The sequence below is a fragment of the Dermacentor variabilis genome, chromosome 2 (genome assembly GCF_050947875.1).
Source record: "Dermacentor variabilis isolate Ectoservices chromosome 2, ASM5094787v1, whole genome shotgun sequence".
Classification (NCBI taxonomy): domain Eukaryota; kingdom Metazoa; phylum Arthropoda; class Arachnida; order Ixodida; family Ixodidae; genus Dermacentor; species Dermacentor variabilis.
Genome location: NC_134569.1, coordinates 176,659,564 through 176,676,520, shown reverse-complemented (window position 1 = coordinate 176,676,520; position 16,957 = coordinate 176,659,564). Strand labels below are relative to the sequence as shown.

Below are 16,957 nucleotides of genomic sequence, written 5' to 3'. Positions count from 1 at the left end.
ACTACTACGTCAAATATTCAATCGTGTTGCCGATTGCCCATATGCAATTTGTTCTTCTTTTTTTTTGCTAAGTAAAGAAATAACTTTTCCATGTTTAAATTGGGTCTTAAGCTTCAAAAAATTTACTTTGGCAAGAGAGCTAAAATTAACCCAGTATGTTGTTAAATGTCCAAGGAGTGAAAGTTCGTATTGTAATGTTTGTATCTATAGTTCAGGCAAAGTTGTGGAATTCTAAATTTGCAACATTGCCAGTGTGAACTGATTTCTATATTTCAAGATGCTTCCATGTCCTAAAACAATGTCACAGTGGTTCTGCACTGTATGTATCTCTAGCACATAGGCAAAAAAGGATTGAGTAGCAGAGAGACAGTATCACTTCCATAGTTTTTGACTTGCAAGAAGTGTGTAAGGAAAACAGACAAAAAAAAACTAAGAGTGCAAAATGTGCATTTCATGCAAGGCTCGTTCTGGCAGGATAGCAAGCCAAAAAGGTGCTCATTCTAACAAGATCAAGATGGCTTGGCTATTAAGCGGCTTTGCAATGGCAAAGACACAAGAAGGGTCATTTTCAGTGCTTTTATGGGCATACTGAACATTTTGTAGTACTAATACAGTGTTTTTTCTTTCTCGGCTACATGTTGTTTTGAGCTCGTTTTTTGCCAGCACGTGTGGAATGTACGCAGATTTGAAAAAATAGGACAATCTATGTTTTAGTGTGTGTGTGTGTGTGTGTGTGTGTGTACACACACACACACACACACACACACCCTAAAGACCTATACCCTTTAAGCGAAATCGCTTAGTTTCATCGAGAGCACAAAGAGTTGGCTGCAGTTGCTGGTTGCCAGAAATGTGCTGCTCCACTGGTTCAAATCAGTACCCTCCTGGCAATGCTTGCAGCATTTATGATGTAAAAGTATGAGACAAATTTACATGTAATTGCATGATGCATGCATATACCTCTCTTTAATATGTGGTGTGCTATCTTTTGGTGGCAAATGAGAGCAGCAAGAGAAGTCTCTCGAACCCTCACCGCATTGGAGTGTAGATTTAAAGCACTGCATTCGTGCGTGGCAGAAGTGAGAGCACTGCAGTCACGGAGCCTTCTCCCCCCCCCCCCCCTAATTTCAAAGGGCGTTCTTCATAATGCAAGATACAATATTGCCCCATCAGAAAGTGGTGATATTGAAGCTTCCTAGCACATTCTACAACTTTCTCATTCGAAATTACCTATGAAGTGTTTTCCAATTGCAGAATAAGGCTTGTGAAGTTGAATAATTACCAACCTTTGCTAGTTATACTAGAACATTGAAAGCATTGTCTTGGTCTTTAAAGCGGCCACACATGGCTTTAGTTGTATCCTGTGGCATCTCTCTAAAACCTTGGCTTACAGTTGCCTGTGTACACATGGGCTTTGTACACCAAGAGAAGGTAATGTAATACAAACTGATGATGGCCTAATTTACCCTCATTAACCTCATTTGCAGCATTGGCTACCGGTTGACACCCAGGTTTTGTTCAGCTTTTCCTGCATTTTCCTGGGTTCAGTGATAGCCAAATACTTTTCCTTCAAAAACTTACCATTGTGCTCATGGAAAGAGCGGGATACATCTTCACAATGTCTCCCACTGATGGATTTTCGCCAATCCATTTTCTTCTACTAGCAAATGTTCTTGCCATGCAGTCGGAAATGTAGGCGACATCAGGCCGGGCTTTTGACACTTCTTTAGCCATGGCTACAAGATGAGCATCAATGGTCTCATACTTTTACATCATAAATGCTGCAAGCATTACCAGGAGGGTACTGATTTGAACCAGTGGAGCAGCACATTTCTGGCAGCCAGCAACTGCAGCCAACTCTTTGTGCTCTCGATGAAACTAAGCGATTTCGCTTAAAGGGTATAGGTCTTTAGGGTGTGTGTGTGTGTGTTAACTGCAATGCGTGGTACTTTTGACTGTTAATGCTGAAAAAATAGATGCATTAAAATTGCTGCCTAGTTATAGCCAGTTCATGTATATACATAAGAACATAACATTGAGATCGGTGAGCACCTAGCAGAAGCATTGGGCAGTGTGCCGAAAACTCCTGCCACTCGGCTGTGTCCTTCTTGAGTAAGATAGTTATTGCGTTCGCTGGCAGAGCGGCATCTTCCTCTCACAATAAGCACTGATCACAACTAGTTGAAGGTGCTCCAAAAAGTCAGTGGTTGTTACCATGGATCGAATGCCAACCAAAGCAGACAATGAAGCAAACGACGCTCGGAGAACTGTATTGATGTATGACATAGCGAATGCATCAGTTTTGTAAAAGCTGAAATTTGCATGTATGAAGAACTGATAAGGTTGCTATCATCAGGCTTCTGTGCCAGGGGACATAGTTTCAAAACCCACCATCAGGCACGATTTAAAAAATAATGGAGGCTGCATTTGAAGCTATCTGGATGGATGGATGAAGAAAACTTGGGGATCAGTGACAGTATTGCATTGTAATAAAAAGTTCAGCATGTTACACTCCTGTAACACATGAAAGCGAAAGCCTGCTGCACACATAGTAATGCATTAATTTGTACAATCAGAGGCGTCAGACTTCTTGCATGACATAACGAGCTGAAGTGTGATGTAAACGTATGGCGCTGTAGGTCGACCTCCTCGACGACACGTGCCAGCACCTAATGTACTACCTAACGGTTCTTTCTTTAGTTTCTTGATTCATATTCTGCCATTCCTGATGATATTTTTTGCATCACTAGACTTAGACTACGCTTTTTTGAGGTATGAGCCATTGCAATGAGCCTCTTAAGGCTTTTTCTTTGTCCTTTTGTTCATTCCTCCTTTCATTTCTTCATTCATATTCAGCCATTGCATCTTTGCTTGCTTGTAGTCGTATGAACCATTCCTGATATTTTTTGCTTCACTGGATGTGACACCGCTTGTTTTTTGGTATGAGCCATTGCAACGAGCCACTCAAGGCTTTCGTCTTAGAATAGAATCTGCCACAGGCTATTCATGATATAGTTTTGCTGAACGGAGTATTTGGCTCTAAGACAGCTGTCTAGTGAATATAGACCAGCGCTACTAGCGTTGTATAGATTTATATGGCCTGTGCAACATTGTAGTTGCTGTTTATTGCTATCGGGCATGCAAAAAATTTTACTTTTGCTTGCCATTGCGTATGGGTTTGCTTCACCTAGTAATAAATTGTGATGCTTTTTACCTAGGACTCCTGGCGAGAAGCTTTAAGGTTCAAAGCTAAATATGAGCGAAGCAAGCTCAGACTGCAAGAAGACGCAGATGATGGCCCACCACCTAAAAGAGCAGTAGTGGTCAACAATGACAGTCTTGCCTCCAAAAGGATCACAAGACCATTTTCAGTATGTATAATCATATTAGTGTAAATCTACAAGTTGCCAGCCTACTGTAGTGTTAATTGATTAACATGGTTTCTTTTCAGGCTGCTGCCATGGAAGATGGAGAGGACAATGAGACCATTGATGCTCATCTTGTAGCCATGGCTAAAGAAGTGTCAAAAGCCCGGCCTGATGTCGCCTACATTTCCGACTGCATGGCAAGAACATTTGCTAGTAGAAGAAAATGGATTGGCGAAAATCCATCAGTGGGAGACATTGTGAAGATGTATCCCGCTCTTTCCATGAGCACAATGGTAAGTTTTTGAAGGAAAAGTATTTGGCTATCACTGAACCCAGGAAAATGCATAGGCAAACTTTTTGTTGCAATATGCCAGAAAAAAGACCTTGTGTATTTTCTTGTTTTCACTTATTGCAGTCCTTTGCTTGCAATTGTCATTCAAAGGGACCAACTGGGCTCAAGCCGATTTTTCTCAATTTGACTTGGGATGCTAAACTTGGAAATTATCAGGTTTTACCCTGAAAACTAATTACCTGTGTGCACATGAGTGAGTGCATGTGTTGTGCACACACTCATGCATTCTAAATGCGCTGTACTGATCCATAAAAAAAACATTCACGTGGCTAATGCCACTAATGGTTCAAGAAAGCTTTATCTTGGGGCCAACTCTCATCTCCACATAAGCACATGTGAAACACAGAAATGCTTTCATTAGACTACTACTGAAACGACTTGTATGAAAATTATTGCACCATAAGAGAAACTGGAATTCTACCATCTTTAAGGAGCGCTTTTGAATTAAGGCCTCGAATTCATTAGTAAATCTTCTGAAAATTGGTAAATGGGGGAGCACAAAGGTTAACTAATCTGAAACTTTCTACCAAATACAGTTATTGTTTTGTAAAGTGCCTCTATTAGGGCATCTGAATTAGACAAATATTTTTAGCTTACATGTAATTGTTAAAATACTTGTGAGGCTTGCGAAATTCCTATTTACAAATTAGTTTGCTTATTTCAGTTTCACTTTCCCTTTTTGTCACAAGTATTCATTTAACACTCATTTGGAACAAACGACAATGTTACAAAGGAAAAAGAAAGCAAGGAAAACCAGGGATTAAAGGTGTTTATCTGCACCTGACTAGGTCATTGTCCTCAATATACCAGGTGTTTCAGCAAACACTTCCAAAAATTTTCAAAGGTTGCCTGTGGCAGATTGCACAATTCTACACTCTTGAGCAAATTACACCCTTTTGCCACGCAATAATAGTAATCTGTCTTGTCCGCATTCCCTTTCTTTAACGCTGCAAGCCCGGTACTTCCCAGTAACGAACAGCATGCTCGTTATCAACATAACATAGCATTCCTGACAGGAAAGTAGCAGGTGCGGCGCTTTCGAGAAAGGAAACGCGAGCAAGGCAGATGACTATTGTTGTGTGGCAGATATACATTCCAAAGGGTGTACCTTTGTCTAAGAGTGTATAGTTCAGGAGCCGGTCTACTCGAAGAGGCGGACATTACTTGAAAAAATGAAATGCAGAATTAACTAATTCACAAAAATTCACTAATTAAGTCGACAAATTACCATATGGCCCACATTGAAATTTACAAATTCTAGCCATGGAGTTCACAACGCACACCCATTTGGAACACATTCTCAGGATGACACCAGTTTCTAGATATTAATGGCAAAGAAATGCATTGGTGTTCCTGTTTAAAAATGTTTGAGTGTTTGCTGAAACACCCTGTACTGTGCACTCAAGCCACAGTGGTAACATCTCATTGAGCCACATATTGACAAAGAAAAAGCATAGATAAGGAATACGAATTTTGATGCTTCTTGAAAATGAACCTAAAGGTCTCGGCAACAAGTATTTACACAAATGAAAAATGCCTTTACCAAGACGTAAAAGGAATCGTTCAAGAGATATCTCATAACTAAAAAGCATTCTACAAGCAATTAGGCAAAGAACACCCACTATCTATTTTTGGGTAAAACATGTAAAATAGTTTGACATTAAAATGAAAAAAAGAGAGAAAATGAAAAAAAAAACGCTGTGCCAAGTGTTGTATTACCTAAGTCTTCAGACAAAGAATTAACAGGAGGAGGCTTGGTCCATTAAGGTTTCTGTAAACTAGCTCTCTGTAGTTTTTTGGGGACATTGCCTCTTTAATTTCACGTTCAATACATTTGTGTGTAACATATCAATGTTCTCTGCTTTAGGTGTTTCAGTAGGTTCGATTTACAGAATTGCTGTCTTTTTTTCTGTTTTTCTTTATTGCACAGTTGTCTTCAGTTTTTATAATGTTCTGATTTCATGAATTTTCTTAAAATTTCAACCTCCTTAAAGGGAAGCTGAAGAGTCTGTCGAATGCAATAAGATGCTCATATACGGATGTGGGATCTTTATAAACCATGCACGTAAAATTTTGGGCGAGATTTTTCACTTAGGAACGACGTAATCGCCGGTTAAAAGTGCGCTGTCGCTGTCACGAGGCGCCCGACCAATCACAGGCGGAAACAAGGTGCGCAAGCTGCTCGAGTCTACTGCTGCACATTGCGTCGAAATAAAATCTGTTTGCGCTTTCTTGCGCTCAATTTCAATGCGATATTCGGATTCGGAGGGTTGAAAGCCATTACGTACAGCTCTTCACTCATTTTTTCTGGAAAACTCTCCAGCTTCCCTTTAAAGGGCCCTTCACCAGGCCATGTGGCGAATTTTAATTATATGCTGGAAGTTGTTACGTGTTCTTAGGGAGCACCGTTCTACCGCCAGAATGTTCAAGTTGGTTCCTCAATAGATAGAAATATTTGTAAGTGCTCCAAACCGATCATTTCAGGAGATGAGCATCACAGCCAACATAGACGCTCTCTCCACTTGCTCTGTCTAGCCTCCCCAAGCGAAATTCCATCCCTGTGTTCTCCCCTACTCCAGCTGAAGATCGCATGATGCATGTGTCACGGGCCCTGCCTTTCTTAATTTTTTTTTTGCTCACTTCATTACTGCACGGCGCTCTTCCGCTGACAGTCCTGCGTGCGAGCACTTGCATTTGTCTTCCTTTGCACAGCAAACAATTTGCATGCTGTGCACGAGAACATTTAACAAGTGGTATAAGTCAGTGCTACACAAATGCTGAGGCAGACGCAAGCGGATCACAGCGCATGATCGTGCGCTAGTACATGGTAGACAATGACAGTGTCACTCTGCGCATGCGAGTGTATGACCTGGGTACAAGCAGATGAAATGAAAGCACATCTCTCTTGCTATACGGCACGAAGTAAAACAGACATTCTGTTTGTAGGTTTTATTATTTCTCTAAACTTTCATTTGTCTATTGCAGCAAAAGGTCAAATAGCTTGTTGCCTTGAATAATTCTCAAATTCACATGCCACTTTGAATGACATTGCAGCCCTGGCATGCATGTAGTGCACTTATGCGATGTATGTCGACCCTCCGGCTGGGAGTGCGACCCCCGCAAGGAGAAGGGCAAATAGCGTCTCGTTTGACATTTAACTTGTTTTTGTTTTTTTTTTCGGTGTGTAGAGATGTAATACAAGGCAGACATGGTCACTAGCTACATTATATGCACTGCACTTGTCAGCTCAAGATGGCCAGACCTGATGAAGGGGGCCCCCTAAAAATGGTGCTTTCTACAGTTGGTACATATAATCTGTTACTTTAAATGCAACAAACCTAATCAAACTTAGTGCCTTGTATTCCGGGAAAAAGTTTCTATAAAATGTACTAGACATTGCGTGTTGCAATGCCTAAAATGCTGTGAAAAGCTTTTTAATCTGCACTTTCCTTGTTTTAACAAGTACCAGCGAAAACATATTTTTGGGGACCTTGGTTCCACTTTTGTAGTCCAGGAGATGGAAGGAATGCAAGAATGAAACTGATGCCATGAGCATGGTTTTGTGTTCTTTTGTCCTTTATATTTCATGTGTGCCAACCAACTATCCCATTAACATATGTGCAGCTAATTTAATGCATCCATCAATATGACAAAGCATAACTCGGAGCTGCTGTAAGCCAATACTGTTGCTTAACAACTTCAATCTGGCCAAAACCTGTGATGTGATCTGCCTTGTTATTCATTTTCTTTAGGCTCAGCTGGAGTTCCATCGAATGACAACAGTGGCAGTTACGGAGAAATTGGAAGAAATTCTAGCAAAAGCTGCACAAAAGATCATTATGGCGTCTAAGAAGAAGCGACACCTTCAGAGCTTCCTCCAAAGATACGAGGAAACCATGAGCGGCATCTCAGAGGCCTCACACTATGGTACTTATCACGATATCAGCGAGGCAAAACTAATATTTTATCATGTGAAAGTCTCTCCATAAACTATATGGGAGTGAACATCTTGTGATTGGAAAGGGTACACTGCAATAAGTTCTTTAGCATAAATAGTAACAATAATTATAAATGGGCAGTCAACCAGAGCAGTGGGTGGTATTTCCCCCGCCACCTATTGGGAGGAGTTTGGTTTGGCAGTAGGGTTCTCCTGACATCCCATTTGCATGTAATTGGACATGCGAGATAGTATTTCTTAGGGTAATTTTTAAGGTGCTCTTTACTCAGTATGCTTCAGTGCAGCTTAGACCCTGCCCTCAACTAGCAGCCCACTGTTTGCTGGCAGTTGTGAGGAATTTAGTCCATGGTCTTTACTCTCTTGTGAAAACTATTTTACTCGCTTTGCTTTTATATGGGGCTCATATGTTGCAGGGTCCCTTGGCTATGTTAGCACTAGCACATTCAAGAGTATGTGGGACACAATTTCTCTTATAGTGACTCAGTTCAAGGGCTCCATGACGAACACGGAGTCGTCTGCACATTAGAAAATTCCTTAGGTGCAGTCTACTACCGAGTTTCCTACATAGTTTCATGTAGCATTTACTGCAGCATATGATGGCTAAGTGTCATGTCTGAATTTATGATGATCCAGTAAACCATTCCTGCGCAAGTATAGAGCTACTTTTGCTGCCCCACATAGGCCCATTATCTGTGATTTCCAATCGAAGCCTTTCAAAATGACGCATGCAAACGAAAGTGAGCAAACTTGATGTGTGGTGAAGCAGTGCGTCTAATGCTCCTGCATAACTTTTTCAGAGATGACACTTACAGCAGCAATTTGCCTTCTTCCGACCATGGTGAAGGAGCGCATGGAAACGTTCATTTGCTCTTCTGTAAGTAATTCCCTTTTCAGAAGTTTTTGGAAATTGCAGACTGCTTTGCATCTGGCGGCAATGTTGAGTTTATGTATTTTAATTATAAATGCTTAGAAAGTATTGTACATACTATTGTGGGCAAATGAAACAAACAGGAAAGCATTAAGTAAAAACGCCTGACCTGTAGGCAACAACTGTGAAAATCACTGTGTATGCTGCTGCGAAAATTGTGCGGGTCCCGAGGCAAGTGTACAAGCCTAAATGATGCTGAGATCACATGGAGAGACAAATGTAGAAGCAAAAGAATGCATTCTAGTCTGCCCTAGTTTCCTGTTAGTTTGTACCATTGCAGACCTCTGTGAACTACAGTGAAACCTCGTTAAAACGTAGTTGGCTGGAGCTCGGAAAAAGTACGTGCTAAACGGTAGTACTGTTTAACCGAAGTAGCATGAGATCGACCACTTACATGTCAAAAACTGAACTCGGAGAGAGTGCGATGAAAGGGGAAAAAACATGCAGTATTTATTCACTGTGTGTATTTTTGTTTGATGCCATGGCGGCCTAGCTGCAACTACAGCGGCCTCAAACTTGCATAAGCTGAGCTTTTCAGCCAGCCCCCCTCTTCTCGGCAAACACTCGCATGGCAGATTCCTCGTTGGCATTACATATTCTCCGTGCACGCGCACGGTAGCGCTGCAGAAGTTGCGGGGCGCCTTTTTCATAGCGGGCTGCTGTTTTCGCCTCGACGATTGCATTTATGAGGCTGGCCCAGCTTCTGCCACTGTCGGGCCTGAATCGCCCGTGCCGCCGCTTTCCTTGTTGTCCTCATGACTGTTGCTAGCCGACACTTTGGTAACAACAATGGCGAAAAGTCAAAACGCGTAGCCGACAACTCATCACGGTCGCATCAGCACTGCCGAGCAACTTCTTCGCATTCCAAATGCCATGCACCGGACTCAACAGCAGATACCTGTCGCGTGCCAGCGCTGTCTCATGTCATGTTCAATAGCACGAACGATGTCTCATTTTTCTTCTATGCTGAGCATCCAGCATCTTCTTTATCCGAGCTTCGGCATGACGTGAGTCCTCACTTGCCCGTCGCAACAACGCTCTCTGGCACACCGCCGAAATGATGTGGCTTCACGCACCAATGCCCAGGGCGCTTGGAGGCCGTTCCGACCTCTGAGGCCCACTTCTACTAGGCCGCCCAATGGAGACGACGCACCGCCGTGTTTGCACAACGAAAAGTGGAAACACTATGTGTTAACCGATACGTACGCAATAAGCTGGTACGGTTTGAGCGGATACAAAATACATTATGTTCAATGGCCGCTGAGTCAGGAATTTGACTTTACTACTTTTAAAACGAAACTACTGTTTAAGCGGGTACGGTTTAATGAGGTTTTACTGTATTCTTAAAATCTAGGCAGCTACTTTTGGCCATGAGAGAGTGGCTTAAAAGGTAGAGATCGGCAAGTTGTTATGAAACCTGCAAACTGACGAGGACCAAGGCAAAAGGTGATAGAACAAATGCCGGGCTCACAATTGTTACTTTTCTCCGAGGTAACTAACGTATGAAAGCACCACATCACTGTAAATATTGCTTAACGTTCGGTCATTGCTTTTGATCACCGAGAATGACACAGTTCACTGGCACCATATTCCTGCATGGAACCATTATCTTTTAAAAAGTAAGATATGCTTCTGTGAAGTTGCATCACATGTTTTCTCACCATTCACACATAATTACATTTACAACATCGGAGGGTAATTGGCCATTTACGGTTCTGGATGATGTGTCAGAGCACTGTCCTGATATGCTTATTTATGAAAATTGCAGTTATCAGGAGCAGGTCTGAATGCTAATAGAAAGCTTCAGCATAAGGGCTGATATAGTTGCACTGGTCTGGTGCATGCATAAAATGTTAGCTTGTGGTATCTTTTGAATAAACCGAAAAATGAAAGTCCAGCATCTGTCCTATTTCCATTTTTGTCTCTGTTCTCATCTCTTTCGGCTAGTTTCATATATTCATGGCTTATCATTTTGGAAACACTGCAGTCACTGTCACAACTAAAATTTTTGTGCTAGTGTGTCGCTTTGTGGCACACTGCTGTAGACTTAAAATTGGCTGATGATGGTGTAGCTTGGTAATATGAAATTATAGATAGAATTCTTGCATTGTCAATGCAAATATTCTTTTATTGCAGGTAGCATTCTTGATATTGTCATACCAGTTTTCTTTCCATGTGTCTGCGCATTTTCGTGAAGCACCCAGATGGAAGTGGCGATGCTCTAGCAAAACTACGTACTGATATTTAAGTGCTGAAGGAATTTTAAGTAAGGGATAGATACAGAAAATTACTTGTATTATTTGGATTAAATAAGTTCATTTATATATAGGTCATAAATGATTTACGTAAGAAAAACTGCTAACCAAGTGATAGTGTGAGGGCTCCCTCGAGCGCAGTTCCAATGTGTGTGGGTTGCTTCCAGAATGCTATAAATATGCATATTGCACACTCTCTGCCCTAGGCACTTCAGGATTTTAAAAATCTGCGTCGTTCCCATGGTTATGTGCTTACTATATGTTTCAGGTATATTTCCTTAGAGTATGTTGCAAAGTATTAGCAATAGAATACTGTTTGAAAACAATGTAGGTCTCTTTAAAACCATACCGTAATGTACTTTCTGTAAATTATAATTTGCATTTAATTTCTTTCAGGACCCCACAGTGGTGCACTATGTGCCCACTATTACATATGAAGGTGATGTGTTGAAGACAAGATCATTTGCTGTGTGCCTTGAAGGGCTGAAAATTCAAGAAGGAAGCTTGCTGGCTGCAGTAGCCACGCTGCTGGCTCTATACTGGGCTTTTAATATTGTGTTCGTAAAAAAAGGCCAGAAGACACTAGATTTACTGTGCCGCCTAATTCAAGTGGACAGTGGTGTCCCTGCGACACCACGCGTCCGTGTATCGCACACTCTTTTGATGCAATAAAAAAATAGTTCTAGTGAAACGCTTGTGGTTTTGTACAACCCCATAAAGGCGCTAACAGATGCACTGCCATGGCCGAGTTGTCCCAAGTCTATTGAAAGCTTGTCAAAAGTGAGCCTAAAGGGACAAGTGGAGCAACGGTTAATCTCCTGGATGAAACACTATTGGATGAACATTTGCGGCAAGTGGAGAACTTGTGGGGTTCAAAAGTTTGCCTTTGTGGCAGCATTGGAAGGAGAATCCGTTCGTTCCTTCAGGAGTACTTGAAAAGATTAATAGTTAGTCCTTTTGGGAGCATCTGTTAGTCCCTCTGGGAGTAGCATGAAGGATAAACTATTAGTCCATTTAGGTCCATTCGTTGGTCCCTTCGGGAGTATCTGAAAAGATTAAATGTTAGTCCTTTTGGTCCCCTTAGGAGTAACATAAAGGATGAACTGGTAGTCTCTTTAGGTGCATCCGTTAGTCTCTCTGGGAGTAACTGGTAGGATGAACTGTTGGTCCCTTCGGGTGCATCCTTTCGTCCCTTTCGGAGTAACTGAAAGGATGAACTGTTGGTCCCTTCGGGTGCATCCTTTAGTCTCTCTGGGAGTAAGTGAAAGGATGAACTGTTGGTCCCTTCGGGTGCATCCTTTAGTCCCTTTGGGAGTAACTGAAAGGATGAACTGTTGGTCCCTTCGGGCGCATCCTTTAGTCCCTTTGGGAGTAACTGAAAGGATGAACTGTTGGTCCCTTCGGGTGCATCCTTTAGTCCCTTTGGGAGTAACTGAAAGGATGAACTGTTGGTCCCGTCGGGTGCATCCTTTAGTCCCTTTGAGAGTAACTGAAAGGATTAACTGTTGGTCTCTTCGGGAGTAACTGGAAGGATAAACTGTTAGTCCCATGAAGACTAAATGCAAGGGGACTAACAGTTCATCCCACGTCAGTTAGTCCCCAAAAGGACTAATGGTTGTGGCAAATCAGTTAGTCCCCAAAAGGACTAACCTCTCTACCCCTTTTAGTCCTTTTTTTCTTAGAGTGTAGGGTGCCGCCACGAGTCCACTGGCTATAAAACGCCACAATGTTCCAAAAGTAGCGCGATTCTAATGGCCTTTTTCACTGGTCGATTCGGAGCAGGATTTCTTGCTCTGTGGCAATGAATTTCACTGGTCGATATGGAGCGGGTTCGCGCTTTCCACTGGTCGTTTCGGATCAACTCGCTCCGCACCGGATCGCTCTCACTCGCTCCGCCACCGAGGTGCGGATTCGGGTGGAAATAGGTCGGTCGCGTCACTTCCGTCTTCAAGCGAAATCGGTAACCTGTCGGCACGCACAACATTGCGTTGCTGCGCAAAACGGCTGCGTTCGGTGCTGCTGTAGAGCTCGCGTCTAGCGATGAGAGCGCGGACGACAGCAATTACGAGGTGACGCAGGTACTGTACGAAGGCTTTTATGTGCTTTGTCCATGCACAATCGTTGCGGGCGGGACACTGAAATGTCCGCGGGACATGGAAATTCAACGAGGGTTTCAGGATCATTACCTTTTCCCCCACTTCAAAGCGTCGCGTGCGAGCCGTCCTGTCATAGTAACGCTTCGCCTTGCTTTGTGCCTTACGCATTTCCTGCCCTGCTAATTCCTGAAAAGCGTGCAGACGGTCCAACAGCTCTAGCAGGTATGCCACAACCGAATGATCGTCTGTCCGGCCTTCCCAGGCTTCTCGAACAATGCGGAGAGGGGAGCGAAGGCAGCGTCCGTAAGGGCCCGTACATGGTCAGTCCGCCCGTCCGTTCCGCCCTCGTCCGCCTGCGTGCTGATGGCTCTCTACTGGTGAGCGAGGAGCGGTCGCAACTTTCCAGTCCGCACGCCTGCTCGTCTCTCATTGGCTGGTCCGAGGCGGATGGTTCGGCTGTCGTCACAGCAAACATGGCGCGTGGTCGAAGCGAAGCGAAGCGGGGACGTAAGCCCTAAGCTACAGCCGCGTCAGAAACAGTCTATTTTGTCTCCTTTTTGTGATTTTTACTAGAGTTATCTGGCACCTACTGAGATAGTAATCGAAATCAGCAAGCCGGTGTACCCTTGCAGACCTCATCAGTGCGTGCGATCGCCAACAGAAACAGACGGAGCGCAGGAAGTGTGTGTTGTGTTTACGAGAGCGTCGGAAGAAATATTTGAAGCCGTCGACTTCGTGATTTCTTGTGCTATGCTTCACGTGTGCGTCGCAGACGAGAACTCCATCATATACACGTGCATTCTGAGCAGCACACACGTTCAAGGCGTGGCGAAATAAGTAGCGTCCGATTGGCGCACCCAGCGTACACGTTTGCTTTCTGCTCTGTGTATGCGGATCGTTGCCACGGAGTGGTGAACGCGAGCCCTTTGCAACTTTCAGAAGTAATGATACGTTCAGTAGCGATAAGTTTTTTTGCCTCGTTATCGCTGCCATTCTGCGTGTGGTATACTGCGTGTGAGCCGTTTTGCCGGCTGCGATGCGCCGTGATGACCGCGACGTTTGAGCTGTGCTCTTGCTGTTATGAAGTGCGTTTGCAAGCTACAAATCGCGATATATATGTGCGATCTGTTGCAGCGTTACTGGGTGTAGAAGTGATCGTACTACGCGATGTTCGTGTGCTCAGAAGTGAGCTGAGCATAAGTGTTGCCGATTGCGTTTTCATATGTAGTAGCCCGATAGAGAAGCCCTATCACACCGGCCTTTTCTGCTTCGTACATCTATCGTTTGTTTCAAAAGTTGTTATTGCACGGTTAAAGATGCTTCTATCGGTGGGGGGAAATTAGAGAACATCATAATAATTGCATACGTCAAGACGTTCAGCGCTGTCGTGAAATGTGGACGCGCCTGAGAGCACTAATGTCATGAATGCAATTAAAGATTCCCAAGACAGTGTTAAGAGAACAATTAAAAAAGAAAACATATGAGAAGGTAGGCAAAGCAGCTTGTGAAACCGCTCCTATAATACCAAGACCCGCGTCTGTTTGTAAATGTATGTTTTCTTGCGTTTGTCAATTTTTTTTCTATTTCCCACATTTCTTTATATTGGAGTTTTTCTTAGTTCTCGCGTTTTTGTGTGAATACGTGCCTGCTTCCATGCGTGTTTGCGCTTAACATTATTTCTGTCCTTTTATATTATATTAGCATTTGCTTTTGCTAGTTTTCTTTCAGCAATGTCATTACACATTTTCATTAACCAATCTCATTCAAAGCACTAACTTATGTACACGGCAGGGCTGGTCTCTTCCATCTCATTAAAACCTTTCTCACTGGTCTACCTCGTCTTCTCAATCTGCCTACTAGCTGTGTTTTCTGTCCTTGCTTCTTGTGTTCTTGCGGCAATGTGATTAACCAACTTGCTCAAAACAGATTTTGATCGCCTATGAAAACAGAAAGGTTTAGAGATAGATTTTCTTAAAAGCGTCATGGGGGGTTGCACAGCAACTTAGCCTCTTACCTAAGTTCTTGTTTATGCTTCAGTGCGTGTGGCAGCTCGCCAGAAGTGCACATGAAAGGATGCCATATTGTGAAATTACACCTTGCTATGCTGTTGCATTTTTCATGCAATCAGTCTTAGTAAACGGATGGTTTCGCTGCCCATCACATATGATGGCAAAAAATTTCAACACGAATAACATTGTGCAGTGGGGTGTCATTTCCTGTCTGATGCTTTCGTCGTTGCAAAGACATTTTTCAGTAAATGGAGCCCAGCAAAGCAGTGCACTGATAGCTTTTGCAACTTTCACCATTTATTACTTCACAAATGTCATTGTCTGAACCTGGCCGTCGATCGCTATGCCGATGGCTTGTGAATTAAATAATTGACTCAATAAAACGCATTCAACTTCATTCAGAATTTTTTAGTACAAACAATGCTAGCAAAGCTATTCAGGGTGAATAATTGTGCTTACATTGGTGTTACTTGCCGTCAGATAAACAAATACAACAATGACTGCGACATGACTGTGATTTGACGTGCAGACTGCTAATGGCGTCTTTCAAGCGTGCCCTCGACTACTGCTATTAATAGTTACCCGACTGAGTATTTTGGGCCTAACTAAGCTAATGATGTTTGATAATTGTTCTCCTAATCGCATTACTTGCCTCAGCCAGGTAACCAAAATAAACAATGCCACCACATGAATGTGTGTTTGCATGCAAGCTGCCAACAGCGGCTGTCATTTTCGCATTGAGTTCTGCCGTTTCACCAAGAGTGGCGACGACTTGACTGCGCTTTGACGTGCAGACTACTAATGGTGCCTTTCAAGCATGCCCTCGACTACTGCTATTAATAGTTACCCGAATTAGTATTTCTGACGATGCCCTCTCGGTGAGCGCATATTTTCCCCCTCATCTTTTAAGAGATTCAATACATACAAGCATTTGTCTCGCAAACCAGATTTATTTCAAGGGAATTTTCCACGTCTCAATAATTTCTCTCATCGTATTCGAGTGCTGATTGCCGTGTTATAGTTTGTTAACGAAGCTTCCCCTCAAGTCTAAATATTTTAAGGCAGTTTTCCTAGTCTCTAAAGCCACTCGAGTTCACGCTGCTCCTCTGGCGGCCATTTTTCCAAGAAATATTGCCTTCCAACCACTCAGAATCGACTGTCGCGGACAACATCAGTCCCTTTCCACATAAGTATGAGACTCGGAGCAGCAGCTATGGCGCTTGAAAGTAACCGTTGGCTTGACGAACCAACCGGCTGAGCTAATTTTCCGGGCATCATTGAAGGATCACCAGTTCAAATCACATGTTAAGTTCCTTTCCCCCCCTTTTTTTTCTTTCTTTTAATGTATTTTCCATCATTTTATCACTGTACGGAAACCCCCCTAAATATATATATATCCTCAATTATGTGTGGCCACACATGTGCAGGTCATAAATACCAGGTTCTCTAGCCGAGTGCCATCCATGCGGTATAACCGAGCTCAGATTGGTCCACCTTGACTGATCAAATAGGGCACCACTGTAGGTTAAATGAGGCGTACAACTCCTGCGGGACCCGCCGTGGTTACTCAGTGGTTGTGGTGTTAGACTGCTGAGCACGAGGTCGCGGAATCGGACCCCGGCCACGGCGGCCGCATTTCGATGGGGGCGAAATGCGAAAACACCCGTGTACTTAGAATTAGGTGCACGTTAAAGAACCCCAGGTGGTCGAAATTTTCGGAGTCCTCCACTACGGCGTGCATAATCAGAAAGTGGTTTTGTCACGCAAAACCCCATAATTCAATTTTTAATATAACTCCTGCGGGGACGGTAGAGTATCCGTCTCCAATGCAAGAGGACCGTGATTCAAATCCCGGTGCCGCGCAATTCTCCACCGGAAAATAAAAAAAAACTGTGTGTTGAGAAAATTGCACAAACAGGCCTGGAGTGCGGCCTGATCCCGGTGACCAGAACCGGTAACGCACTCTCTCACCAGAGCAGGATTGGCCACCC

At 43.3% G+C, this 16,957-nt stretch overlaps 1 protein-coding gene across 1 annotated transcript; it reads left to right on the top strand.

The window, feature by feature from the left end:
- Nucleotides 1-3,274: 3,274 nt before the first annotated feature.
- LOC142570567 (sterile alpha motif domain-containing protein 3-like) lies at nt 3,275-11,533 on the top strand. Its single transcript, XM_075678939.1, has 5 exons — nt 3,275-3,371; nt 3,452-3,661; nt 7,473-7,647; nt 8,476-8,552; nt 11,258-11,533. Exons 2-5 carry the CDS (start codon nt 3,461-3,463, stop codon nt 11,531-11,533), a joined length of 729 nt encoding a protein of 242 aa, XP_075535054.1. The 5' UTR covers nt 3,275-3,371; nt 3,452-3,460.
- Nucleotides 11,534-16,957: the final 5,424 nt, after the last annotated feature.